General features: G+C 33.7%; 5 protein-coding genes, 2 long non-coding RNA genes and 2 pseudogenes across 7 annotated transcripts; 4 read left to right on the top strand and 5 right to left on the bottom strand.

The window, feature by feature from the left end:
- Positions 1 to 746: 746 nt before the first annotated feature.
- On the top strand, positions 747 to 3,197 carry LOC124934794 (tubby-like F-box protein 8). The gene is made up of 6 exons (XM_047475299.1): positions 747 to 946; positions 2,268 to 2,412; positions 2,499 to 2,589; positions 2,728 to 2,872; positions 2,940 to 3,011; positions 3,080 to 3,197. Exons 1-6 carry the CDS (start codon positions 747 to 749, stop codon positions 3,195 to 3,197), a joined length of 771 nt encoding a protein of 256 aa, XP_047331255.1.
- Positions 3,198 to 3,241: 44 nt separating this feature from the next.
- LOC124937002 lies at positions 3,242 to 3,741 on the top strand (annotated as a pseudogene).
- A 503-nt stretch (positions 3,742 to 4,244) lies between these two features.
- On the bottom strand, positions 4,245 to 5,163 carry LOC124934795 (annotated as a pseudogene).
- Positions 5,164 to 5,797: 634 nt separating this feature from the next.
- LOC124936132 lies at positions 5,798 to 8,051 on the bottom strand. The gene is made up of 7 exons (XM_047476596.1): positions 7,768 to 8,051; positions 7,601 to 7,669; positions 7,354 to 7,521; positions 7,083 to 7,253; positions 6,805 to 7,014; positions 6,640 to 6,725; positions 5,798 to 6,564 (listed from the first exon to the last, which is right to left on the bottom strand). The coding sequence occupies exons 1-7, from the start codon at positions 7,847 to 7,849 to the stop codon at positions 5,911 to 5,913; spliced, it is 1,440 nt and encodes a 479-aa protein (XP_047332552.1). The 5' UTR covers positions 7,850 to 8,051; the 3' UTR covers positions 5,798 to 5,910.
- Positions 8,052 to 9,110: 1,059 nt separating this feature from the next.
- LOC124936133 lies at positions 9,111 to 10,009 on the bottom strand. The gene is made up of 2 exons (XR_007099092.1): positions 9,852 to 10,009; positions 9,111 to 9,384 (listed from the first exon to the last, which is right to left on the bottom strand). It is a non-coding gene; the product is annotated as an uncharacterized LOC124936133 (long non-coding RNA).
- A 700-nt stretch (positions 10,010 to 10,709) lies between these two features.
- Positions 10,710 to 11,658, bottom strand: LOC124933586. The gene is made up of 3 exons (XR_007099001.1): positions 11,537 to 11,658; positions 11,349 to 11,410; positions 10,710 to 10,859 (listed from the first exon to the last, which is right to left on the bottom strand). It is a non-coding gene; the product is annotated as an uncharacterized LOC124933586 (long non-coding RNA).
- Positions 11,659 to 12,040: 382 nt separating this feature from the next.
- Positions 12,041 to 15,645, bottom strand: LOC124934185 (alpha-1,3/1,6-mannosyltransferase ALG2). Its single transcript, XM_047474677.1, has 8 exons — positions 15,511 to 15,645; positions 15,137 to 15,253; positions 14,842 to 15,035; positions 14,666 to 14,771; positions 14,444 to 14,594; positions 14,180 to 14,319; positions 12,508 to 12,674; positions 12,041 to 12,431 (listed from the first exon to the last, which is right to left on the bottom strand). Exons 1-8 carry the CDS (start codon positions 15,569 to 15,571, stop codon positions 12,129 to 12,131), a joined length of 1,239 nt encoding a protein of 412 aa, XP_047330633.1. The 5' UTR covers positions 15,572 to 15,645; the 3' UTR covers positions 12,041 to 12,128.
- Positions 15,646 to 16,802: 1,157 nt separating this feature from the next.
- LOC124935892 (uroporphyrinogen decarboxylase 1, chloroplastic) lies at positions 16,803 to 18,982 on the top strand. The gene is made up of 6 exons (XM_047476325.1): positions 16,803 to 16,967; positions 17,055 to 17,203; positions 17,276 to 17,658; positions 17,727 to 18,011; positions 18,104 to 18,339; positions 18,693 to 18,982. Exons 1-6 carry the CDS (start codon positions 16,945 to 16,947, stop codon positions 18,862 to 18,864), a joined length of 1,248 nt encoding a protein of 415 aa, XP_047332281.1. The 5' UTR covers positions 16,803 to 16,944; the 3' UTR covers positions 18,865 to 18,982.
- A 2,855-nt stretch (positions 18,983 to 21,837) lies between these two features.
- On the top strand, positions 21,838 to 26,243 carry LOC124936143 (dol-P-Man:Man(6)GlcNAc(2)-PP-Dol alpha-1,2-mannosyltransferase). Its single transcript, XM_047476606.1, has 10 exons — positions 21,838 to 22,188; positions 22,907 to 22,994; positions 23,099 to 23,258; positions 23,344 to 23,561; positions 23,677 to 23,972; positions 24,268 to 24,382; positions 24,469 to 24,607; positions 25,006 to 25,202; positions 25,278 to 25,367; positions 25,839 to 26,243. The coding sequence occupies exons 1-10, from the start codon at positions 21,914 to 21,916 to the stop codon at positions 25,968 to 25,970; spliced, it is 1,710 nt and encodes a 569-aa protein (XP_047332562.1). The 5' UTR covers positions 21,838 to 21,913; the 3' UTR covers positions 25,971 to 26,243.
- Positions 26,244 to 26,323: the final 80 nt, after the last annotated feature.

Below are 26,323 nucleotides of genomic sequence, written 5' to 3' on the forward strand. Positions count from 1 at the left end.
TATACTGTTTCATTCAAGTTGCCATGTAAGAAGGCATTCTCCACATCCAATTGATGAATAGACCAAGACTTGGATAAAGCAATGCTAAGAACCATCCGTATAGTTGTCGGTTTCACAACCGGACTGAAAGTTTCATCATAGTCAATCCCTTTTCTTTGAGTTTTCCTATCACCAACAAGACGAGCCTTATGTCTCTCAAAAGAACCATCAGATTTCGTTTTATGCCGAAAAATACAAAGCGAACGAATAATATTTACATTAGACGGACGCGGAACTAAGGCCTAAGTACCATTGTCAATAAGCGCATCATATTCTTCCTGCATAGCAATTTTCCAATTATGGTCACATAGAGCATGTACGGGATTTTTTGGAATGGGTGATACAAAGGTAGAAGTGTGAAGAAAGTGGTCTTGGTATTTTTTTATTGGGTTTGACAATTCCATGACGACTACAAGTGTCCATAGGGTGGGGGTGGGATGCTACGGGAGAAGGAGGAGTGGGAGAGTTTGAAGACTCGTTCGTAGGGTGAGTGTGGGATGTTATGGGAGAAGGAGAATAGTGGGGGGTGGTTGTGGGTTGGTGTTGGTGCTCGGGTGTGGTGAGAATTTGATGCAAGAGATGGGTGTTAAGGGCACCTGAATCATGACTCAAAAAATCGTATGTGTGAGATTTCAGAGTATGAATTTTGGAAAAAGGAAATGCTGACTCATCGAACCATACATGTTTGGCTATTATAATTTTTCGAGATGACATATCAAAACATTTATATCCCCTATGATTGGGCGGATAGCCAAGAAAAACACAAGGAGAAGACCGAGGTTCAAGCTTGTGTATTTTGGATGGTGGAAAAAGAGGATAACATAAACACCCAAAAACTCGAAGATGAGAGTAGTTATGATGCTTTTGATACAAAATCTGAGTTGGAGAATTATAACCAAGAAGCTTTGTAGGTGAGATGTTGTGAAGGTAGGTAGCCATTTCGAGAGCATGATGCCAAAACGATGGTGGCATGAATGCATGACAGAGAATAGTGCGAACAATATTATTGATTGTTTTTATTTTTCTTTCGGCCTTGCCATTTTGAGGAGAGGTATAAGGACAAGAAAGACGGAAAGTCATACCATGTTGGTGACCGAATTTTTCAAAACGAACATTTTTAAATTCAGTACCATTGTCACATTAGAATGCCTTAATTTCTCTCTCAAATTGAGTACGAATATATGTTCGAACACGAATAAATAACTTATAGACTTGAGACTTAGAAGAGATCGGAAAAGTCCATAAAAAAATCGTGTAATTATCAAGAAAGAGAACATAATATTTATGGCCGAGAGAACTAGGAATAGGGGATGTCCACAAATCACTGTGTATAATGTCAAATGGCATAGTAGTATGAGACATAGAATCGGGAAAAGGCGATTTTATTAATTTACCCAAAAAACAAGAATGACAAACATGTTTAGCCTTAGGACATTGAATGAAATTACTACTATCAATAATGATCTTCATTTTACTTTTTCTTTTAGAAAAAACAAGTTGAATACATGGATTAATTTAGTTTTTTTCATTATGATTATAAATATATTCATACACATAATGGGGAAATTTGACGAAATGACCCTAAAAATTCATGTATTTGCATCCATGGTCACCTGATAATTTTTATTGATCTGATGATCACTTTATTTATTTTTGAACAAAAATACGCATAATGTGAAGTTTCGCGAGTAAATTTTTGTATATAAATACTCAAATTTTTTCATTTCATTGTTTTTTCTTTCTCTCTTTTCTCTCTCTCTCTTTCTTCTCTCTTATCGCGACGGCACGACAGCGGAACCCTAAACGAATACATTATACAAATCGACGACGAAAACTCGTTCTAATATCAGGTGATTGGATCAATTTATGTTCTTATATTCACTATATTCATCTTCAAACCCTAAACCATTAGGTTTTCTTATTATTCATTTTATTGTTCATCTTGGTTTGTTATCTTGTCGATAATGATGTTTGTAGTCGATGATGCTCTGATTCGGTTCCGTTTCAGAGAAGATTCATTTGATTCTCACGACTGAGCTTCTCGCGAAGCGCCTTCACGTTTCACGAAGCACCTTCACGTTTCACGAAAGGTCTTCACGTTTCACGAAAGACCTTCACGTTTCGCGAAGAGATTTACTTTTGCTTCTTACTTCTCTTTGTTCCATTATCAGCAGTTAGAAAAAAAAACATTGGCAAGTGAGCTTATCAATTCTGCTACAAGCGAGAAGCTTCCAGAGATGGACTGGACAAGGAGCATTGAAAAATGTCGTGTCTTGCGCTTGTGTTCGCAAGAGCGGGAGGAAAGTCACTAAAGAAGTTGTCAAGTCTGCACTTGACACTGGAACCCTCACTTTTCCTTCTTGCCTTAAACAGGTTTTCTATTCCTTCTAATCGCGTAATTATGTATTGATAGATAGATATGAAAATGAAATGCTATTGTATTATGTTCCTCATTGCAGTCGGGGCCTCTTGACTTGCCTATTCAGTGTGTTGTAACACAGGATAAAAGAATTCAACATATTACCATTATCTTAGCCTACCTCCATGTAAGTGAAGTGAAAGAAAAGTTCTTTATATATTGCTTATACATATGTTGATCATAACACATGTTCTGTAATCACTTTTTGTGTTGAATTATTATTCTCAAGAATTCTCAAGTTTCACAATTACCCCCATGAATTTTGGCAGCAATAACAGAAAAGGGGAAATTTCTCTTGGCTGCTCGAAGATATGGGCAAGGTGCACACACTAAGTATATTATATCGCTTAATGCTGATGAAATATCTCAAGGAAGTAATACCTATGTTGGAAAGATAAAGGTAACGAATGTCCGGTTAGTGAAAAATGTATATGGGGTGATGTTTTGCTGATAAATTGTTGGTTATTGTATGGTTTTTCAGTTCGCATATCATTGGGACCAACTTCAGAATATATGATAGCCAGCCTTCTAGTGATAGAAGAAGAGTTAACAGGTGGTTTTAGAGTAAGCAAATAAGTCCCCAGATTGTTCCATCTGCCAACATTGAGATTGGACATGTAGCTTACAACTTCAGCATCCTGCATTATCGTTCCCCAGACGAATGAGATGTATGGTGAAAGGTCTAGACCAAAATACAACGAAGAAACGGGATGGATCATATGATACAGTTGGAGAATAAAGCTCCGAGATGGAATGGACATATATAGTGTCTGGTGATGGTACATGAACAAGTTAGAAAGGGAAGACAATTTGGTGTCTTGCGTTTTCCTACTTTGACAAAGATGGAAGCGGTTTCATAACTGTCGACGAGCTTCAACAAGCGTGCAAAGACTTTGGTTTAAGCGATGTTCATCTTGAGGACATGATCAAAGACATTGATCAAAATAACGTGAGTTAATTTTCTTCAGATGGGATTGATTTTTGTTTAAGCAATGTGTAATGTTTGGTTGGCGGTTGCAGGATGGGCAAATTGATTATGGAGAGTTTGCAGCAATGATGAGGAAAGGCAATGGAGGAGGAGGTGGAGCTGGTAGAAGAACCATGAGAGGAAACATCAACTTGGGAGAAGCTCTAGGAGTAGTAAAAGTTGGAAGGAAAGAAAGTGATTAGGAAGTATTCTCTAATTTAAACTTAAATAACTGAAAATCTTTATGAGATTTCTAGTTCTTTCATAACTTTTTGACATTTTTGTTGTTCCGGATCTTAAATTTTTATGTCTGTAATAGAAAATGAAAAAACTTATATTCAAGGTTGCGATTTGGTTTCTTGTTATCTTTTTATATTCCTTTATTTCTAGGCTCCAATAGACATGGTTACCCTTTAATTTAAGGTATTCTTTATTATTGAGATGACATATTTCAGTTTAGAGGATTCTTAGTTAGATCAAAATCGAATCTCAGATATTTGGTGTTAGGCAAGACTTTCTTTAGGCAATTTTTTTCCAATTAAATTATTATTATGAGTTAGATGACCTAAATAAAACAATGTTGTTTGAACATTTTCTTTTAAGAAAAAATAAATTATAAAAATGGCATTAAACAGGATGATTATCAAATATCTCACGATTGTTTCAGTGTTTTTTTTTTAAATTTATGATTGGCAACCCAAATTCAACTTGGGTAAAATTCTTTTTAATTGAGTGTATTTTAAAATGAACAATAAAAAGATGCATTTAGTATATAATGAGGTCACAAGATGAAATCATAACGAGGACAAACAAAATTATATGGTATTCGAGACAATAAAATATATTATTAATTGTTCAAGAATTCATATAGCATTGGTGCAATTTTCAAATTTTACTAGCCACTACAAGGTATTTTAGTATGACGGCCCTGAGCAATAATCTTCCCACTCTGTTTCTTTCTGAACTCAACAGTAATGACAACAATGGTCTTCCCAACCCGTAATGTCTTCGCTTCTATCTCAATCTCTTCTTGAAACAAATGTGAAGCAAAATCGTGATTTTTTTTTTTTTTGTAATTTTATCAACAATAGACCAATTGAACAAACAAATAGAACATTATCTAGTAAAAGTTTATCAAACCAGGTATTAGAAGATTACTAACTTAGAATCAACGAAAACAAATGGCACCTCTAAGCTTTTCTACTAACAAGCAAATAAGAGTTGATATGAAATAGATATTAGGGTTTTGATAGGTCGATCATTAGTAGTAGTACTTAGGATAATTATGTTAGTTTTATTATAGCTTATTTTGATTTCCATTAGGATTAGGTTTAGTAATGTACATTGGATTAAAGTCCCTTAATATGAAAGGAAGTTTATCCAAGTCCAATCTCAATTTCTCTATGTCTCCCCCCTTCAAAATGCAATTCTACAAACAAACATATAATTATAGAACACCTAAATAAAAATAACTCAATTGTATTGACTATTGAGAGAAACTCTATCTGCAAAATGAAATCAAAGATAAGGAAACACCTAATTACATATTTAAGAAGTCGTACCAACAAACGAGGGGTACTTTCATGGAGCAGACGATTCATTCGGCCTCTACAAGATCGAGATGGAGACCTTGCATAATGAAGGAATCGATGAATTTTGGTGGCATATCATCTATAACGTCGGCGCTTAGCTGGTTTCCGTCTTGCTGTAAGTACTTCTTCACTGAATTTAGACTCATTTCTTTCAATATCTTCTCCCAAGATTGGATTCGTGAAGCTCTTCGCGAAACGTGAAGCCCTTCGCGAAACGTGAAGCCCTTCGCGAAACGTGAAGTCTCATCGGATAAACAATAAACAACAACAGTGAATGTGATTTGGAATTGAATACAGGATGTCCATTTCATTTAAATAAACAATAAACAACAAAGGTACTATGTCGAATAGTGCCCGTGCTCGTCGTGCTCATTGTCCGTCGTCGAATATCGCTACCGCCGTCGTCGAAGATCGCCGCCGCCGTTTAGGTTTAAAGAGAAGGAGGAGAAGAACGGGAAGAGAGAGAAGGAGAATAAAAGAAATGAAAAAATATGTCCAAGTTATATTAAATAGTAAGGGTATTAAGGACTTTTCACATTTTTCCACTTTCCGTTTGCGATAAGGGTATTTTCGTCCAAAAAAAAATAAAGTGGTCACCAGATCAATAAAAATTATGGAGTGACCACGAACTGAAATAAATGATTCTTTAGGGTCATTTCGTCAAATTTCCCCATAATGAGGTTTTATTTTCTACAAGTATCTTAGCTCTTAGCTTTAATTTTTCATCTCCATTCTTAGAACCCAAACAAAATTCTAGTTTCTGTTTATACATAAACAAGATTAGAGATAAAAATCAGGAAATATATTTCCACAAATAAAACCCATCCTACATTTTCTTTTACAAGCCTAAAAATCAGTCATAGAGCTAAGAAAACCAACAATTATAGCCTTCTCTAGAACCTATACGACTCGCCAAACTTGCTCCTCGTATTGAAATGTTCAAATTTAGCCTCTTCATAGTTCATATGATTCGGTTTGCTATCAACTCGGTTCGAATCTATCCCCCCAACACCAGTACCCAAAACCGTGTCTCCACTTTTCTCACGTTGCCTGTGCTTTGTTCTTTCCTTCTGGCTCTTAGATCTGGAAGGAACCTCATTCGACCCATATAAATCTGCATATTCTTGACGTTTAGACCTGTGCTTGCTTGACAAAGAAGGATCGCGGAAACTCGAAGATCTAAGCTTGTGAGGTTTTGTTGGTTCTGAATTAGGATCTGCTTTCCGGGTTTCAGCTAGAGGAATTGGTGTCTTCTGCTTTTGAGCTACTTGATCTTCTGGCATTATGAGGTGGTCTTTTAGAGGGGTGAGTCCTTTTGGTTTAAGGTTAATCTTTCGCATTGTTTTGAATGGATTTAGGTAAAGAATTAGACCGCTTGTTGCTTCAACCGCGAGTTTGGATAGATCAATGATGAGCTGTCCTAAGGATGGCCATGGGGCTTCTTGCTCCTCTTCCACTTTCGTGTTTTCTACAATGGGGCGGGGAGGGTATTGTTTCTCCTCTTTTATGTGTCTGTCTGATTCAGATTCTGCCTCGATATGATGTTTCTGCAATTTTTATTCACTGTTATATAATCGTATTAACAAAATCAAAATCAGAAGTAAAACCAGTAGAAGTTTTACTGATTTTGGGAGAGAATGTCCAAAGCCCAGTTGAAGGATGCACGATGCGTATCCGATCAAGACAGCGCCAATAACCATGAAAATATCTGGCGGAAAATCAGCTAAACTATTAGTTTCTTAATCCTCAATAACTAGTAAAACCCTAAATTCAAATGAAACAAAAACCTGAAGGGGAAATCGAATTGTATTGGAAATCACAATCCTCTTGATTAAGACTGATTTGTCGAAGAGCAGCATTTCCTCTATCAATAACCAACAATGAACAAGTAGACTGGACATAAACTAGATCAAAATCATTTGAAAACTGGGCATCCTCACTCGGCCCATCTCTATACCCAGCCACATTTGATTTCCCACCAGCAATTGTCGTCACGCCTAAGGATACATTCAAGTAAACACTAATTGAATCTTAAGGGATTGAAACTGAATTGAACTGAGCTGACCTGCTTCTCCAATTTTTCGAATTGCAAGATTTGCAGTATCAGCAACATATACATTTCCATTATCATCCATGGTTACACCTCGTGGATGATTAAAACGAGCATCACTAGGTTTTCCATCTATATGTCCTGTATGACCCTGAAATGATCCCGCCACTAATCTTCCCCTACTATCTAGGGTTTTACAAAACATTCGAAAATACAAATTATAAAGAAATCCAAAGTGATTTTCCTGTTTCCTATACAACAACAACAACAGCAACAAGAAGCTTACATTGAGATAATGGCGGAGTAATCCTAACAACATTGCTGTTAACTTCATCAACAGCGAAGAGTTCACCGTCTTGAGAGACTCGAATAACATATGGAACAACTCCAAGTGCATTTCCCTCCACAACTGTTTCAACTAAGTATCCATCCTCGAATTGAACAACGTTCACATCTATAGATGATAAAACAGATCTAGGTCATTTTTTGATACATGAACAATGGAGAAAATGAGAGTTATGATTCTCACTTGCCTGATTGAGGTGTTTTAGTGGAAGACCTCGTCCATTTCAGAAGCGATGATAGATGTTTTACAAGAGGACCTGAAATTAAGTGATCTTAACACATTTTATTACTTCAACTTGTCAATTAACTGAGTGAATGAGATTGAGAATGAGAATGAGAGAGGAAGTGAGATTACCGGCAGGAGCAGCGTGAGCTTGGAAGTTGAGAAGCAGGAAGGAGAAGGAGAAGAACGCGAGGAGGATGACATGCCGTTCCATAGCTGCGACGAGAGATTTCTGAAATCTAGGGCTGGCTGGCCGGTTGGATGGATGGATCTTGAAGTGGATTGAGGTTATGAGAAGAGAATCAGAAGACGATAATCTAGAGAGAGAATTGAGAAATGGAGATTTTGAAGAACTTCATCGTCTCCAATTTGCTTGTTGCAGGCTGGACTGTAAGCAAGCTAGTAGCGAGAGAGAGAGAGAGAGAGAGAGAGAGAGAGAGAGAGAGATTGGAGGAGAGAGATAGTGAGGTCTTGTTTGTTTACTTTAAACTGACACCGTTAAAATTATTATTAACTTTTTGAGTCTACAAAGTAAAGCGGTGACGCACCGACTTTCACTAACCATTTAACCAAACGTTCATTCACTTTTATTTAACCGCCAAAAAGGCGATCAATAAATAATTATGTGTTTTATTTAAGGCAAAGTATGATTAATTTTTTTGTGTTTTTTTTATATTAATTTAAATAATATATTTAGTATGACCAAATTACTCAAACTCATTTCTGATTTGGTAGTGTATGTTTTTTCATTGAAAAGTTGAATTATAGGTTATAGGTTCCACTTTAATCTATATGAACTTATAATAATATTATATTATTATTATTTTAATTATTTATTTTTCAACTAAAATATTTAAATATATTTATTTTATTTTCATTAAATTTAACTTTAAATATTTTAATAATATCTTAAAAAAATATTCAAATAAATCTTATGAAATTGACATTTTTTTAATTTTAAATATATAAAAATATATTTTAATCATTCATCTTAAAAAAAATGTTTTGAGTTTGTTTGAATGAATAGAATTATAATTCACATTAATTTTTAATTTTTATATTCCAAACAAAAATATCATAAGAAAAATTTTAATATATATTATTAAAATATTAATTTCATGCAACTAATTATGATAATTCAAGTGTCAAAATTAGGTTTTAGATTTTCATTAAGAAAAAAATTTGATTCAAAATGTTAACTTTTTAAATTAAAATTAAAAAAATTTGATTTCACATGTAAATTTCCTAAATTCAAAATATTGAAATTAAAAGAATATAAAATTACGTCCTTATTTCATTTAAATTCTTAATGAAACTTAGACCCTCCAATTCTAATTATATGATTACCAAACACATAATTATTTTTATTCATATTTTTCTTCTAAATTCTAGAAATAACAAGTAAAATTGCTCAAGTCACCACTATGATTATATATCAGAGAGTAATTGTCAAAACTCTCCATTACAACAATATGAAAATCAAAATTTTCCAACATTTTAGATATCATTTTTAAGTACAACCTTTGTTTGGATTGAAAAAACAATCAGAACTCCATCAATTCAGGTTTAGGTTTAATGACTTTAGACTTCTTCTTCTTCTTCTTTTTGTCATTGCTGCTACCTTTCTTTCTCTCTGGTTTCTCATCAGCAGGTTGTGTACTCAGCAAGTGTTCATGAATGGCTGCCAATGGATTATCCTGATAACTTGGATCATTCAGAACGCTTCTCATTCGAACTATTTCTTTCAATCTGAAGAAGATCAACCCATTTGTCAGATACCCATTACAGTTATATAGCCAATTAACCCTAGTTCTAGTATTTAGTAATAATCCATGCTGGATCAAAGAGGGCTTGTTTGATGAAATTGAATTTAATTCCTACTTTTTGGAGATATCATCATATAATTATAATTCCAGAGTTGACAATGGTGGATTTAAAACTTAACAAATCATACAATTCAATTCCATTACATTTATATTTCTAATCTCAAATCCATTGAACAAACATAGCCTAGGTGCTAGTCATAAAGGCCCAAGAAGTACCCTTTTGTTGATTTATGTTTTTTTTTTACAGAAATAAGTATTTAATATTTTAGTTGATGATCTAATGATTTAGTAAATAAAATCAAATTTGATGTGTTGGATTATTTGGATAATTGGACTTAATTCAAATAAAGACAAACAAGCTGTAAAAGCTCTAAAAGCTAGTGTACTTACACCAACTGTTGTCTGGCTCTGCAATTCAGTAATTTTGGTGCAGGTTGTAGTCGAGGAGACGACGACTTCAATTCAGGAAGGCAGTCTGTTAAAGTCGACAAATCAAATGCTTTCAACTTATTCTTTCGCCTTTGAGTTCTCTGGGGGAGAAGAAAATCAATTTTGTTCATAGCCAGTTTCAACACCTAACATAACAGTATAAATTGACCAACATACAATAGTCTGCAAAGAAATTGCATGTGTAAATATATGCAACAATAGAAATATTTCAAAACCCTAAGCATGTGAGATTTAGAAACGGAGTCATATTACTCAAACATGAAATACTGAAACATTACCCACTAGGGTAGTGTTACACACTTCTTATATTTTTGGGTTAGGATTTGTGATGGAGATAAGATACATTTAACGAAAAAAATGAGAAAGTAATAGCCTAAGCCTTTAGATGAGGAACATAATCGAGAGAGTGTAAAACTATTGATATTCATTCATTGATTAATCTCTAGTTAGGTCACCCTATTTATAATCATAATGTGCCACCTATTAAAATTACTAACAACTTGGGGACTAATATTAACTAATATAATAACATATTGTTTAGAGCCCATCAATTAATCCCTAACTCTAGTAAACTTTACAGGTAGCTCAAGTGGAAAGAGTCTTGCCTAAGAGAAAAGTCTCAAATTTGATTCTCACTGATAACGCTCTATGTTGAAGTGGAGGACATGATTGCGAGGGGTTGTGCTAGCTTCATAAATTAAAAACAAAATATCAGGAACATATAAGTTCTTGGGCTCAAACGATAAACATTGTCATAAGAAATCCATTCACAACTTAAACCATTTCATGCATGTCAATACTTCAGTCTCTGAGAAAATCATTGATCATAAACTAATAGTATGTTAATAATTCAAACTGGAGAAAATGCAGCACTACTCACCTTACTGATATTTTTTTGTGCGCTTGAATCCTTCCTCACACTTAATGAAGCTACTGTGTCTCTAACATCTGAAATCACAAAAGAATAGAAAATAAAAAATAATGTTCATTTAAGACAAATCAACATTGCTCATTAAAGAAACATGTCTAGTGAAAAAACCCTGGAATATGAAACAAGGGGTGCAAGTTTTATCTTCAGTCTAATGGTATTGATTCGCAAATATTGAGTTCGATTAAACTCCATAATTGGCTTTGATCTTGATCATACACAAATGATTATGCACAGGCTTACTGCAGATTTTCAGCACACAATGTATCACCAAACTAAAACACTTCAATGCAAAAGAAGATATAGATTGAAAATCCAATTTTTTGTCAAACTAAACAGGGAATATTGAACATTATATGGACTGTGGACAACTCTATCAACAAGTTATCATGTTTCTGTTTAGGTAGCTTTAACAAAACACAATTTTTCATACAATGTAGGTTAACTAAGTTCATTCTGATGAAAATAGCGCGAAAATATTAGGAATCAGATAATGACAGAATGCTTACTGGTATAGAATTGAAGCTTCTTGTCAAATTTCTTTTCAGCTCGAGTTGATGATTCTTCTGGTCTGAAACAGAAGTAGTATTTCATTTCAAACAACGAGAAACAAAAGAACGAATTGTCAATAACCGATAGTGGAGCATGTAAATGTATACCTAAATCTTGGCTTCCCCATTTTCAAGGATTAAACTACCTTCAGACGACGAAAAGATAGAAAATTCTGAATTGAAATAGAAGATGATGAGCTTTTTCTCTCATGAAATATTGACCTAATGGAGGTTATTAGCCGAGCGCAAACTTCTTATGACTCCTGACTTCAGAGGAATAGTGTAGGGTTAAATTCAACTATGATTTGAAAATAATTAAATTATAATAAATTAATACATTTCATTAATAAAATTTTTGACAAAAATATCGAAGAAATTTTATATTTTTAATTCACTCAAAATTTGACATTTCCGTAGGCTCAATTACAACTTTTGACTAAAATTTATGGGTTTAATTCTCACTTAAAAAAAACATTGAGTTAATTGTAAATATGACTAGAGTTATATTATCTTACAAAATTCAAACAAAAAAATTAGTGAAAAAACATAATAAGTAAAAGATGTTTTGATAACCACTCTAAAAATAAAATAAAATTGTAAGATTCTTGAGATTATTGGAAAAGTAGAGAACAATAATCATGTTTTTACCCAGTCACATATAGAAACAAAAAAAAAACATATATAAGGTTCAACAACATAACAAGGCAAAATATGAAAGTTGATTTTTAGGGTTCTTATTCATTCTCTCTTATTACCCATGACCCTAGTAATATCCATCAAACTTTGATTCAAATGCTGACCAAAGATCCTTGTAGAGAAAGAGTTAGTCACATGCTCCCTAGCTTCACCACCCATTCTCTCAGCCATTTTTGGATCATCTATGAACCGGGCCATCGCCAACGCGAATGCCTTAGGGTTTGGCTCACACAGGAAACCCGTCTCACCATTTTTTACTGTCTCAACCGGACCCCCACTGTTGCACGCAATAACTGGCTTCCCGGCAGCCATTGCTTCCAAAGGAACAATACCAAAATGTTCATCCTAGGAAAACACACAACAACTATGAGATCTCATCATACATTAATTACTTTATTTTAATTCTGGAATTTACTTTTACCTTGGGTGTATATAAAACGCATAGGCATTCATAAAGTAGCTCATTTCTTTCCGAGGTTGAACAGGATGTTACAAAGTTAATTTTGTCTGAAACTCCTTCCCTCTCAGCTAATTGTTTCAGTTCGTCGAGATATTCCACGTTCTCTCTTAATCGCTTATCATATCCACCTGCACCCCCAACATAAATAAATAAACTATACAAAAATTAAATTTGTATCTGGATCAAACACATATTTAGAAATTTATTTTTGTTTTTGCATCGATTTCAAATGGGGTCATTATAATATGATTAAATATCTTTGAACATAATAAGTCATATGTAAGTTTTTGTAAGTATTAAAAAATACTTCTACTTGCCTTAGATCAAGATTGGCATCAATCTTAAGGATGCCCGATGAATTTGGAGATTATTTGGGTACGTCTTCCTTTGAAATGAGGAAGAACTAATTCCAAAAACTCTAAGTTGGATCACATAAAGAATGGCGGTCAAAGTGCAAGGATGGAAGGAGGCACTTCTTAACTGTGTTGGTTAAGAGATTCTTATTGATAAAAGTGTTCTTAAATCTATTCCTAATCATGTTAAGGCTATTTTTTTACTTCACCAAATCGAATGGTGTTACGAAACGAATTCATTGGAAGCAATGGAGCTTCTTGGCCAAAAATAATGATTATGGTCTTTAGGGAACTCAATGCCATGAATAAATTTCTCATTGCTAAACCTACAAATTGTTAGACCAGTTGTTAGGTCTTGGGTGGGTTACATGAGGCAACCTCTATACCGTATAAACAAAGGCTAGCTGAAAGATATGAAATATGAATAAAACGACATATACATGAAGTTCAGTCTCTTTTAGGATAAAAGAAAAAAGGCTATTGGGCTGAGGTTCCAGGAGAAAAAAGGGCAGAATTTGGTATATGAGTCCAAGTAGTCTCTCATTAAATTTATATTTTCTAATATAACTCACTCTTGAGGACTGTGCAGACTGCTATTTTCACTTTTTAGGGTTAAGGCATAATACTAAATAAGTCCTGAAGTTTATTATGAAACTAAGTTTCCCCCAAGTGGTAAAAAATTGTTAGATCATTGCTAGACAAGACGGATGATTATATGAGACAACAACCTCTATAGGTTATAATTAGAGGCTGGCTGGAAGATATGAAATATTATTGAAGTTCAGTCTCTTCTCAACCTGGCATTTCTCTATGTTTTTTCATCTAAGGGGGCTTAAGCCATTTTATTTCCTCAGATCTTTCTATAAACCCCCTAAGATCGTACCGAATTCTTGACAATCTTCTACGGAATTGTGGCTGTCAAATTTCATGGTGTAGAAGAAGTGCTAACTATGCTATGGATGTGGTTGTTTTCTGTTTTTTTTTCCACAAGCTCTTTTATTTGATTTGTTAAGCTAATGTATAATGAATTAGTTTAATGACCAGAAAAAAGTGACCTTTGATGTTACTCTAAACGTAAAAATAGTTTCAACCCTAACTAACTCTATATCAACAATGTAAAATCAAACTAAAATTAAACATAATTGCACATATAGATACCAAATAGGCTCAATGAATTGAATACAAGCTAACTTTATCATGGTTGTGTATTCATGGCAAAAAGATCAAACAAGTGAAATGGATGATGGCATTATCAAAATGAAATAGGAAGAGATACTTGCCCGCGATAGTCAAAGAAACAGAATTTATCTTATCACTTTGAAGATTATCTCCTTCAAGGGTTCGGAGCATGGACAAACCAGATATTGCCAGCTCTATTCCTTTTTTCCTTTCAAAACGATTAATGGAGAGAAAATTCAACCTGCAAGGAGAAAACACATAAAACAAAAGACTCATATTGCAAGGGAGTAGAGTAGACCAGATGGTGCACAAAGAAGAACATTCCAAATTCCAGAATTCTAAACCTATACAAGGATTTTTGTTACTTCAAAGCAGGTTGAGTTCGATTGAACTGGTCTATGTTGACTGCTGGGTAAAGCACAGACGGTCTGACACCTCTTGCATGAAGACGCTTAAACGTGTTTGCAAAAGCAGAAGCAGTAAATTTGCTATTGACAAAAATTAGGTCCGCCATGCCTACAATTCCACCCAGAAATTAAGAACACTGTATTAAAGAATCTTATGAAAATCATGCACATATGTAATACCAGTTGTAATTTCTTCCATAAAGTCTATGGGCTTCCTGTATATCCTTCTAAGTAGCGTTGTATGCTGAGCTAATAACAAGTCAGGAAAATGGCAATAAAATACAACCTGCAAAAGAAAGCGTAAGATAACAATAATAATAGTAAAGCGCCTTATAGAAAAGCGATTTATAAACAACCTTTGAAGATTTCTTTAGTTTCAGCAGCGGGATCACTATAGAAACTTGGTCAGCCAGTACAACATCAAAAGTAGGCCACATAAACAGCAGGCAGAAAGCAACATAAAGGCAACGCAGATAAGCACATACTGCGTGTAGTCTATAGAAAATATGCCTTGGAAGGAAAGAACCATATACTGTAACATTAAATCCTCCTGCACGCATCAATTAAGTCAATAACTCGATGTTTTGCTTCGATGAGTTACTTATAGAACTGCATAAAGCTAAGTAACTACAGAAATGAATGAGCCATTACCAGAAAGTGTTTCTTCAAAACATCGAGTTCTGTCATGGTGAGATGTAAAGACATGAACATTGTGGCCATGAGCAGTAAGTTCAACAGCCGCATCAACAATCAACCTTTCAGCTCCACCTATGGAAATTAAGTGATCAAATCGATGTTATCTCATTCCTTGTAAATCTTGTATGTTATATCGAATTAACAGAGATAATCAGAAAACGAATCAAACAGCGAAGATATACTAAGGAGAAGAGGATGATTTTCAGCAGTCAGATAAAACCTAGTGACTCAAGCTAGAGGATTTGGAAAACATTGGCAATCGATCAAACAGCCAAAACGCATACACAAAACAAAGATTTACCGAAAAGGAAGATGAGTTTGATGATTACCGATTCCGAGATCGGGATGGATAATGGCGATATTCAACTTCGAATTCTCCTTCGTCTCCATTGATGCTTTTGATCTGCCCCGATCAACAGTAACAGTTATCAGAGAAGACGGCGAGCGAAGACCTCAGGGTCCAACTTAAAAAAAAAAGAAAAAAAAAGTCAAATTGCTATTTTGTCTCGAATTTTAGCTAATTTTAACAAAGAAGACTCGAAGTTTCAATTGCAATATGGAGTCCAATTATCACAAATATCACCATTTTAAGGCTTATTTATCGATGAATAAACCCTTCTTAATTGTCATTCTCGAAAGAAAGAAGGCTCCTATCACGTATTCTCATTAGATTACACGTCTTTTCCTATGGAATTAGATAATCAACCCAGCTCACATATCGCTTTAATGGGCGAACAAACAACCCAATCATTGGAACATAAACATCTAGGTGTCAAACCTTTCCGTCGATGGAACGAGATGTATCGTCAAATGTTCAATATGATTCTACAAAATCTAGTTTTTTTCAAGTAACGGACTATAACTAATTCTGATCAATCCAGAGATCTTTTGAATTTCATTAATAATGAAAATTCAATAATATGTTAGGAAATTTCATTTTAAACAATGATCGAATCAACGGAATAGTTGTAACTCTCGTATCAAACTTTTTTAATAGCTAATGATATTAAAAATGAATTTCCTAGCAATTCGATTCCGATGTCGAACATATTATTTTTAATTAATTTACTATATCTATAAAAACAAAAGACCATTTTTTTAATTAAGGAGAACTAGCATTGACACTTCACTTTTATTCCAAGCGTTTTCGATTGAAATCGAACTAGTGACCTTATTTTCTTTTGATTATTCTCACACATTACATATTTTTTAAGGCATTCAAATCGTATTCAACAATTTTAAATACGTATATATCGTACAAAATACTTAATTTAAAACATAAATACATTTAGATATATAGACACGTACATAAAATTATGTCATTGTAAGATTTTTAAAAAATATATCCCTATTCAAATTTTTTCTTAGATTACATAATTTTTTTATTTTATCCGTCCAATTTCAACATAATATAATATATAATACGGAAATCTTAAAAATAATACTAAATATAAAAAAAAAATCTAAAATGTCTTTAAATATCGTTTTTGTTAAAAAACACGACAAACTAATTAGAAAAACGAAAATATTATGTAAGTTTGTTTAATGAAGTAAAGTTTGAGTCTGTATAACACAGAATTTAAAAGTTCGAACAATATAAGTTAAAACGACCCACAATTTCAAGAGTAAAAACAAAAATAAAGTAAACTCCAAACCGGCGAGAAATGTGAGCCGAGAGTTGATGTAGAGAGATAAGGAAGAAGGTGATACAGAGAGAGCTATTGAGATCAATTCAATTCAGCAAGGCGCGCACAGATAGCCAAATGGGTCTCCTTCCGGCGAGCAGGTCGTCTCTTTCCCCTTCCCATTACTACTCTCCTCTCTTTCATACATGGAAATGACTTCTGATTATCGAATTCCTGTCTTTTTGCAGCGTAAGCTGCTGTCTTGGATGGAAATCATCAAGCTTGTTCGCAGAATCAAGGTTTCTTTCCAGTCATCAACCTAAACTATTGATTTCTCCTAGGTCAAAATCAACATCATGCAATGGAATTCCTCAGGCATCCTCATCATCCCCATCTGGTACTTTCTACCATTACTGTATAAACAATCAAAATCTGAACTTAATATTGAAAAAGAACATATGTTTGTTAGATCCATTGTTGGTTAAAGCTGCAAGAGGAGATCCTGTTAGTCGTCCACCAGCATGGATGATGCGACAAGCAGGAAGGTATATGGCTGCTTATCAAAAGCTTTCCAAGAAACACCCATCCTTCAGAGAGAGATCAGAGACAACTGATCTCATTGTAGAAATTTCTTTGCAGCCATGGGAATCATTTCATCCTGATGGTGTAATCCTTTTCTCTGATATTCTCACTCCCTTACCTGCATTTGGTATTCCATTCGATATAGAAGAAGTTAAAGGACCTGTTATTCAGACTCCAATTCGAACTGAAGAAGGGTTAAGAGCATTACATCCAATCGAATTCGATAAACTCCAATTCGTTGGAGATTCCCTTCGCATCTTACGACAAGAGGTATATATATATATATACATTTCCTTTTGAAAATTCGTTTCAATTACTAAACCCTAGATTCTATTTAGGTTGGGGAGAAGGCTGCAATTCTTGGTTTCGTTGGAGCACCATGGACAATTGCTACTTACATTGTAGAAGGCGGTACTACTAGGACTTACACGACCATCAAGAACATGTGTCATACAGCTCCACATGTTTTAAAGGCCCTCCTTTCTCATTTAGTGGACGCGATATCTGAATACATTGTTTACCAAGTTGAATCAGGTGCTCATTGTATACAGATATTCGATTCATGGGGAGGACAGTTACCTCCGACTATGTGGGAACAATGGTCGAAACCATATATTGAAAAGGTAACTTAAAATTGTTGTCTCGACTCTCGTCTAGATCAAGTTTTGTTGATTTGTTTCATCATCTGCAACATGTTTTTTGGTTGGAATTTCAGATTGTGAAGGTAGTGAGGAAGAGATGTCCTCAGACACCACTTGTGTTGTATATTAATGGGAATGGTGGGCTTTTGGAAAGGATGAAAGAAACTGGAGTGGATGTGATTGGGTTAGATTGGACTATAGATATGGCTGATGGAAGGAGACGTTTGGGTAATGGAATTAGCATACAAGGAAATGTAGACCCTGCTTTCTTGTTTTCTCCACTTCCTGCCTTGACTGATGAAATTAAAAGGTAATTCGGATTGACTGTTCTTCGAGAATGTTGGATGATTTAAATTAAAAAGAATCCGATAGAGACACTCTTTTTAACCAAGCTATGGAAAGTGGAAACACCCAGATTCAGAATTGGATCTGAGATTGAATGAATTTATTTACTGGTTTCTCTAAAGTGTTTCTAAATAGATCCATGGATCTGGAATAGTTCTAAAGAAATTTATTAATTGTTTCTCATCTATAACTGGATTGAGATCCAACAAGTGTTTCCTAATAGGTTTCATTTTATTCTCATATCAAACCTAGATTTCTATTCACATGATCATAACGAATGGTTAGCGTGATCAAGTTTTTTTGTGGGGATGGGTGCAGGGTGGTGAAGTGTGCAGGTCAGGGTCGTCACATCCTGAATCTGGGACACGGTGTGTTGGTTGGGACACCGGAGGAAGCAGTTGCTCATTTCTTTGACGTCGCGAGAAGCTTGAAATATGATATCGATGATGAAGGAAACAAGGCTATAGAGGAACCTGAATTGGTAGCTTGAGATTAGAACTTTTCTGTAACAAATCATTTTTGTACAATTGTTATTATTATCTGAGTTTTTTTGTTTCAACCCCAGCTTATTGCTCCACTAATGACTAAGGTTTACCCTTTTGCTGCAAGATTCTGTCCATTGACTTATTTTATTTTGTCTCGATTTCAATTCAATACTAAGTCCGAACTAAAGTCTCGGGTAAGGGTTTGATTCTCATTCCGAACGTCTTCTTTTAAATTTGAGATCAAGTTGTTTTTTTTTTCAAGAAGGTTGGAATTTAATGCAAATAATCCAACTAAACTTACAAAGCACTTTCACGGCTTCCTTAACCAATTTAATAAAATTGTGACTTCATACCCACTATAAAAAAAATTATATAAATTTTAATTATTTATTTTATTTTTAAATAAAAAGAATCTATATATATAATGATGTTTAATTTTTAAAATGTTCGGATTACCGGGTCGAGAGCTGTAGTTAATTTGGATATATATGTGAGAGTAAATGGATACTTGGGTCGGATTGTGGGTTGACCCGCCCATAAATTTAATGCGGTTAAAAATAAAATTAAAAATTCTATTTGTATGTTACGAACTTGTAACCTTGCAAAACAAGTACAATCTCTTAACCAACTAAGCTAACAACATTTTATATTTTATATTCAACACCAAATTTGATGAACGCGTAACATTTTAATAATATAACAATAAAAGTTCAATTTTTTAACTAACTAATCTATATATATATAATGATGCTTAATTTTTAAAGTGTCCGGATTGCCGGGTCGAGAGCTGTGGTTAATTTGGATATATATGTGAGAATAAATGGATATTTGGGTCGGATTATGAGTTGACCCGCACATAAATTTAAAGCGTTTAAAAATAAAATAAAAATGTTATTTGTATGTTTCGAACTTGCAACCTAACAAAATAAGTACAGCCCTTTAACCAACTAAGCTAACAACATTTTAAATTTTAAATTTAACACCAAATTTGATGAACGCGAGACATATTAACAATAAAAGTTCATATTTTTAACTAACTAATATATATATATATATATATATATATATATATATATATATATATATATATATATATATATATATAAAATGATGCTTAATTTTTAAAATGTCCGGATTGTCGGGTCGAGAGCTGTGGTTAATTTGGATATATATGTGAGAGTAAATGGATACTTAGGTCGGATTGTGGGTTGACCCGCCCATAAATTTAAAGCGATTAAAAATAAAATTACAAATTCTATTTGAATGTTTCGAACTTGTAACCTAGCAAAATCAAGTATAATCTCTTAACCAACTAAGCTAACAACATTTTATATTTTATATTTAACACCAAATTTGATGAACGCATAACATTTTAACAATAAAAGTTCAAATTTTTAACTAACTAATATATATATATATATATATATATATATATATATATATATATATATATATATATATATATATATATATATATATATAATGATGCTTAGTTTTTAAAGTGTCCGGATTGCCAGGTCGAGAGCTGTGGTTAATTTGGATATATATGTGAGAGTAAATGGATACTTGGGTCGGATTGTAAGTTGACCCGTCCATAAATTTAAAGCGTTTAAAAATAAAATTTTAAAATACTATTTGTATGTTTCGAACTTGCAACCTAACAAAATAAGTATAGCCCTTTAACCAAGTGTAATTGAGATGTGGTTTGTCGAGGAATAATAGGCCGGTATCAATTGAAAATGGTTAAACAAATATGAATCAAATATTTGATTGACCAAAGTGTGAGGTCACAATGCTAATTATTAAAAAATATGAATCAAATATTTGATTGACAAAATGAAAGTGTAAAGTCACGAGATGAGAGATTCATTCGAAAAAATATGTGATGAAAAATGTGAGAAAATAAGTTGTTGTACCGAAGTGAATAAAATATGGAATGAAAACGTTTTATTTTTTATTTTAATATATTATTTGTGATTTATTAAGAATTTTACATATTTAATATATATTATTATAATTTTTAATTTATTTTGTTTTTATTTTTATCCGTGCATCGCACGAAAATTTTCCTAGTTAGAATAATATCTCACGGGAAAACCGAATCCGTGATATTTTGATCCCTTAAAACTTAATAGTTTAAGTGATTCCTAAATAATTAAAGACATTATTAATTAAAACGTCTTAAATTGGAGGTGAGTTTTAAGTTTCAATATTCAAATAAAAATTTGTGACACCATATCATTTTTAATGAATAATTTCAATAAAATAGTGTTTACAAAATTTTCTTTATAGGCAACACAAATACATGTTACCTCAAAATTCTGTAATTTATTATAGTTGAACAATTGCTAAAAATTGATGTTCAGTATAATATTAATAAAATCATTTTATTTTGTATTTGTATTTATATTGAATATATAATATACAATGAACAACTCATTAATTTGTTAAAGTGAACAAAAATCTTATCTAATGTATTAAAGATCTTGAATGTAGGCAAACAAATCTATATGTTTCATTGTAATATTTTAAAATATTGTTAGAATGATTTTATTTGTATTTAATGTTTAATCTCTTAAATAGAATAAGATAAAAATATATTTTTTTAATTAAGGAGAATTATCATCCTATTTCACACAGTTAGTTATATGTCTCGTTTCAACTCAAAACATTTTCGGTTGGAATAAAACTCCGTAACATCTTAGTATTTTAATCTGACTCTTACCACTGAACTACCTTATTGGGTTAAACTTCCGACACCACGACACCATTATTATGTCGCGGATTAAACAAAATTTAAAAAGTGTTTTGAGTTGTGACAGTCAAATATGTATTTTTTTGTTTCTATTATTAAAAGTTGTTAAAATCAAATTAAAGTTAATAAAGTTTAGGCCCATATTAGTAAAGAAGAAAAGTAAAGTATTTTGGCCCATATTCATACCAAATTCATTTCTTTTTAGGAAAAGGAAACAAAACAAGTAGAGTAAGTAACAAGATGAAGGAAGACGATCTCAGTCATAGCTACAGCCGGTAGAGAGTGAGAGAATCGCAGAAATGGCTATGGAAACTCGTCAGAGACGGCCTTTGCCGTCCAATCCATCTTCATCATCGTCTTCTTCTTCATATTCAAAGTTCGACAAATCAGGGAAATCAGACGGAACTGAACCGGATAAAGGATTGCGATGGGTTTTGCCTTTGTTGGCATTAGGTATGCTTAGATACTTCAGTGCTACGTCAAATATCGTCCACGATTGCGACGAGGTGTTTAATTATTGGGAGCCTCTTCATTTCCTTCTATACAAGTCCGGTTTCCAGACTTGGGAGTACAGGTTTCCGCTTCTGTCTATACGCCTTTTTTATATGCTTTTTAGATCATTCAAACGCAGTTTTGCTCATGTTTATCATTGATTCGATTTATTTGTACTGTGATTGAATCAGTTTTATAGTTCAATCAAGCTCACTAGTGACTAGTTTAACATTTACTTAATCTTTACATGGTGCAATTTATGTGATTAAGCTCAAATTCATTGATATGAACATGAAAATAGATTATAGTATATAAGATCTGGTTTTACTTGCACTTCTATGTCTTTTAAGGTGTTATTAATGATTATAGTTCTTGTCGCTTTATTTGTACTGTGATTGAATCAACTTTATAGTTCAACCAAGCTCACTAGTGACTAGTTTAACCTTTGCATAATCTTGACATGGTGCAACTTATGTGATTAAGCTCAAGTTTATTCATAGGAACACGAAAAAAGATTATAGTATATAAGATCTGGTTTTACTTGCATTTCTATGTCTTAAGGTGTTATAAATGATTATAGTTCATGTTGCTTTATTTGTACTGTGATTGAATCAGCTTTATAGTTCAACCAAGCTCACTAGTTTAATCTTTACTTAATCTTGACATGGTGCAACTTATGTGATTAAGCTCAAGTTTATTCATAGGAACATGAAAAGTGATTATAGTATATAAGATCTGGTTTTACTTACACTTCTATGTCTTTCGAGGTGTTATAAATGATTTTCCATATTCTCCTGCAGTTCACAGTTTGCCCTCCGCTCGTACTTGTACATTCTGTTCCATGAACTAGTGAGCAGGCCAGCTTCTTGGATATTTAGAGATGAGAAGGTTGATGGATGAATATATTTTTGAAGTTATGTTGTTTGCAATTCTAAGTTTATAAACTTCTTTCAACAACTAATTGGATCTCTGCGTTCCCTTAATGTATTCAGGTGCGAGTATTTTATGCAACAAGAATCTTTCTTGGTCTGATTTCTGTCATCACAGAGTCTGCTCTGATTGTAGCCCTGTCTAGGAAATATGGAAAGCGAATTGCATCTTATGCGCTGGCCATGCTATGCTTAACGAGTGGTTGCTTTTTTGCAAGCACAAGTTAGTAGACATTGATAATTTTCAAGCTCTTTATAATTTTTATAGATTCAGATTTTGATGTTTTGTAATCTATATTTTCTTGTAGGTTTCTTACCCAGTTCATTCTCAATGTATGCCATGTCACTGTCCTCTGCTCTGTTTCTTTTTGATAGGCCATCATGGGCAGTGGCAGTGGCAGCCATTGGAGTCATCCTTGGCTGGCCTTTCTCTATATTGGCTTTTCTACCAATAACGATTTATTCATTGAAAAGAAATTTCAAGCACTCATTTCTCGCAGGAGCTTCCACCTCCCTCGTGCTTCTTGTGAGCCCTAAAATATTTCTTTGCATGCATCTTTTGTGAGAAATATGTAGTCTTCTCCAGTTTCTTTTTGTCTGTATTATAAACTACTTAACAGATCTTCCTTCTCTGTTTACAGGCGCTCTCGTTATTTGTTGATAACCAATATTATGGACGGTTAACATCATCGGTTATGAACCTGTTGTTATATAATGTTGCAGGAGGTGGGGACAGCCACTTGTATGGGACTGAAGGACCACTTTTCTATTTGAAAAATGGGTTTAATAATTTCAACTTTTGCTTTATTCTTGCTTTGCTGTTTCTGGTAATGCTTCCTATTGCAAAGAGGAAGTATGCTCCAGATTTGTTGATTGTCATCTCGCCTATCTATATTTGGCTGGCTTTCATGTCTTTACAGCCACACAAAGAAGAAAGGTTAGGATATTTATGTTATTCCTTTTATTCTAGGGTTTCAAGAGTTTTTGAGATTTATATGTAGACATTGTGAGATGGATTTTTGCACAAATATGACAGATTTAATTCAAATTGTAGATGCAGTTATTGTACATTATGTTCATTTATATGGTGGCATGACTAAATTTGGTTAATAAGCCTAATGTTGAAATGCATCTTTCTGTTATGAATCTCATGGAAGTCTTTAAGAGTAGGCATATAATACTTTCTAGTTTAGTTTAAATTGTGATTATTTGTTTAAATTCTTCAATTGTAGATTTCTGTACCCGATATATCCACTCATTTGCATCGCTGCTTCAGCTGTCATAGAGAGCTTTCCTGATTTGTTTCGTGACAAGTTTAACCAAAATGATGCATCTCTCCTTGTAACGGTGAGCCTCAAGAGTATTAGTTTATACCCACAGTGATTTTGTTGTTCATAATGAATTTGATTTTCAGTATTTTATGTTTGTACCAGATAGCAAAACTTGTGAGGCCCTTGGCTCTTGGCATCATTTTATGGGCCTCCCATTCTCGAACATTCTCCATAATACATGGTTATTCTGCGCCGATGGAGATTTACAAACATTTGGACTACCATGATGATGTTGGACCAGGTACATGGCTAATAACTCCTAAATCCAAATGTTCAAGAAGTTAGGATAATAATAAGTTAATAACTGCTTGCTTCATTTAACATTAGTGTAGACATATGGATTAATGCATGCGCTTACTAGTGATTTGCTTGATTTTGAATGATTTGCATTTAAAAAAAGAGTTTTTTCTGCATCCTTCTGTCATGACCCCAACTTCAACAAAGGTGCTTGAACATTAGACCTCACCAACTTGTTATTTCAAGACTCTTACCACTCAAACTACTCAGCCCCACTCAACCCGCCATTTTTTTTATCTTCATTGTTTCAAGATAATACTTTAGGAAATTATTGCTTATATCATCTTTATTCCACATGTTTCTTCTCTTTTATTAACCATTTTCTTCTTGATGTTATTGAAGGATCCGTGCTTTGTGTTGGTAGCGAATGGCATCGCTTTCCATCATCCTTCTTCATTCCTGACCATGTTTACGAAGTCAGATGGATAGATGACGGTTTTGGAGGACTCCTTCCGTTCCCATTCAATTCCACCTTGGGTGGAACAACAGTTGCTCCAACTTATTTTAACAACAAGAACAAGGCTTCAGATGAGCAATATGTAATCGAATTATCCAAACCTATTTGATTTCTCTCTCCATTATATTAATATTGAAATCCCACCAATATTTTACAGCTTCAAGATCTGGAAAAGTGCGACTTTCTTGTCGAGTTGCAGCTTGAACGCCCTTACCTAACTCGTGGAAGCGACATGTCAACATGGGAGGTACGCTCTCTCTCTATATATATGTATCCACCCCAACTGCCTCCCTTCTTCATTTTTAAGAAAATGTTGAATCCTTTTATTAAATTGTTGGCAAAGCCAAAATCACACCATTACATCTAGCTCTAGAAAAACAAAGCAACGACTTCAATTCCCCATTTGAAAATCCATATTTAAGTAAATGAGAAATATGTGAATACCCTTAAATAGCTCAAATGGAAAGAGCCATGCGAATGAGATTAATGGTTTGAGTTTCGATTCTCACTAAGAACGAATAAACCCTACTCGCAAAAAGAAAGAGGTCTAAGGTTTGATTCCCACTAAGAACGCTCTTATTTAAGTTTGCCATGAAAACCCTTGAGTGTATCTTCATGTTCATTAACACCTTCTTCACTTTGCCCTTTCTCGTGACTTTTGACGAATCTTGTTAGAACTCTTTGTCTTTGTTTGATTGTCTTTTAATTTCGTCAACAGGTAGTTGCGGCAATACCTTACCTGGACCGAGAGCTTTCACCTGCCATATACAGGTCATTCTACATTCCGCACCTCTGGCATCATAAGAATGTATTTGGATTATACAAGCTACTGAAGAGAATACACAAGTGATATTGGTTATATTCTCAACTCTTCAAACATGAGATATTTGCTCATCAGAAAATGCTCCCCTTTTAAAGTTGAGAATGTTCGAGTGGTGGCCTCATTTCTGAAGCAAATTTAACACTTATACGATGCACTAATCGTTTGACCCTTTTTTCCTAGACACCGGAAGTTAGTTTTTCTACACTTTAAGTTGTTGTTGATCTAGTTTACGTCGTTAATTTGGAATTTTGCTGTTGTTGACTGTTGTTTAGTTAATGGTTCATTTGAAAATTTTAAGTATTTGAACTCATCTTATTTATATAGAAAAGTGTTTTCCAGGGCCATTGTGCATCTAAAATATTAAGTTTTCTTTCCTTTTT

This window comes from Impatiens glandulifera, chromosome 4 (genome assembly GCF_907164915.1).
Source record: "Impatiens glandulifera chromosome 4, dImpGla2.1, whole genome shotgun sequence".
NCBI classification, from domain to species: domain Eukaryota; kingdom Viridiplantae; phylum Streptophyta; class Magnoliopsida; order Ericales; family Balsaminaceae; genus Impatiens; species Impatiens glandulifera.